The sequence below is a fragment of the Conger conger genome, chromosome 5 (genome assembly GCF_963514075.1).
Source record: "Conger conger chromosome 5, fConCon1.1, whole genome shotgun sequence".
NCBI lineage: Eukaryota > Metazoa > Chordata > Actinopteri > Anguilliformes > Congridae > Conger > Conger conger.
Genome location: NC_083764.1, coordinates 14,260,001 through 14,261,560, shown reverse-complemented (window position 1 = coordinate 14,261,560; position 1,560 = coordinate 14,260,001). Strand labels below are relative to the sequence as shown.

The window sequence follows — 1,560 nt, the reverse complement described above, 5'->3', positions numbered from 1 at the left end:
ATTCACTCACACACTCATACACTCATACACTCATACCAACGGGCAATTTAGACTCTCCAATCAGCCTAACCTGCATGTCTTTGGACTGTGGGAGGAAACCGGAGACCCCGGACGCACACGGAGAACATGCAAACTCCACACAGAGAGGCCACGGTCGACCGGGATTCGAACCCAGGACCTCCTTGCTGTGAGGTGGCAGTGCTACCCACTGCACCTATTTCAAATGGTTGTGTATAGAAATCATCAATGGTCACACTGACACATAACTAATCATTTTTTTTATCAAATGGTTTTTTTTTTGGTTTTTTTTATTCACACAGCATATGTAAAACATTTTTCCCATAAAACATTATAAACATCAGAAATTATAACACTCCATTATCAACATTGCTCAATCTATTGTGGTGCGAACTGCAGTGATGCCGGTTTGGGGAACAGTCCTGACAAGGTTGGATCATCCATACCACTATGGTGGTTAAGTGACTTTTGAATACGATATAGTTCTAAGAAATTAAGATATAATATTCACTCTGTGGACAAATTTGCTCTTGAGGAATTAGCTTCAAAAATTTTACCAAAAATAATCATTTTGAATGCTTTCCTAAACCAACTATAGTAAAAAGCATAAATAACAGGATTACATGTTGAATTTAAATAGGTAATACAGAAAAGTGTTTCAAATAACACAGGTGGAATGGAATAATTAATGTATGGATTAATGAGGTCACATATATAAATGGGTGTACAGCATGACAAGAATACCCCCATAACAATTGCCAGGGTCTTTGTAGCCTTTCGCTCCTTGTTGCTTGATGGTATGCTGTTTTCAGAGTGCACATTGTTACAGGCAATGCTGTGAATAGACCGGGCTTGCTTCTGTGCAACATTAAATATTTTTTGATACATGACCAACATAATGAACCCAGGGATATAAAAAGAGAGAATGCAAGATATTGAACTTGCTGTTTCAGCCAAAAAGGGAAAACAGCCCCCTACACAAGCAATATTTTCATAATAAAAATCTTCACTGCCCAATATGTTCAGCTCCAGAAATATCATAGCAAACCCAACAAAGGCAGACACACTCCAACTGACCAGGATCATGATCACTGTGGCACAAGTGGTGATCTTGGTCCGGTAGTGGAGGGGCTGACAAACTGCATAATATCGATCAATGGAAATTAAAGAAAGGTTTAGCATTGAAGCATAGTACAGCGTGATATCTGTACTCATGTGGATTTTACAGAACACGTCGCCAAAATACCAGCATGTTTCAATAATTCGTACTATGTAAGGAGGCATGATGAAGCCTCCTAGAAGGAAGTCACTTACTGCCAGAGAGAGGATGAGGTAGTTGGTTGGAGTGTGCAGCTGTTTGAAGTGAGCAATGGAAATGATGACAAAGAGGTTTCCACACAAAGTTATAACAATAACGACTGTAAAGAAAACATGCAGCAGAACTCGTATCGCCATCGGATAGATGATCTTCGGGCAAGACTTATTCACAGCCTCAAAACAGAAGTATGAATCGTCTGTCAATGGAGATTGACTGAAATTCAT

The 1,560-nt window shown here is 39.4% G+C and overlaps 1 protein-coding gene across 1 annotated transcript; it reads right to left on the bottom strand.

Annotated features, from left to right (window-relative positions):
• Positions 1-525: 525 nt before the first annotated feature.
• Positions 526-1,560, bottom strand: LOC133128251 (trace amine-associated receptor 1-like). The gene is made up of 2 exons (XM_061241630.1): positions 1,245-1,560; positions 526-1,172 (listed from the first exon to the last, which is right to left on the bottom strand). Exons 1-2 carry the CDS (start codon positions 1,558-1,560, stop codon positions 526-528), a joined length of 963 nt encoding a protein of 320 aa, XP_061097614.1.

What these genes read in the sequence shown, in the direction of transcription:
- LOC133128251 (XM_061241630.1), bottom strand. Translation starts at nt 1,560, where the DNA reads ATGAATTTCAGTCAATCTCCATTGACAGACGATTCATACTTCTGTTTT. An exon ending in GTATTTTGGCGACGTGTTCT is followed by an intron (nt 1,173 to 1,244) that starts GTAAAATCCACA and finishes TAATTTCCATTG; the next exon opens with ATCGATATTATGCAGTTTGT.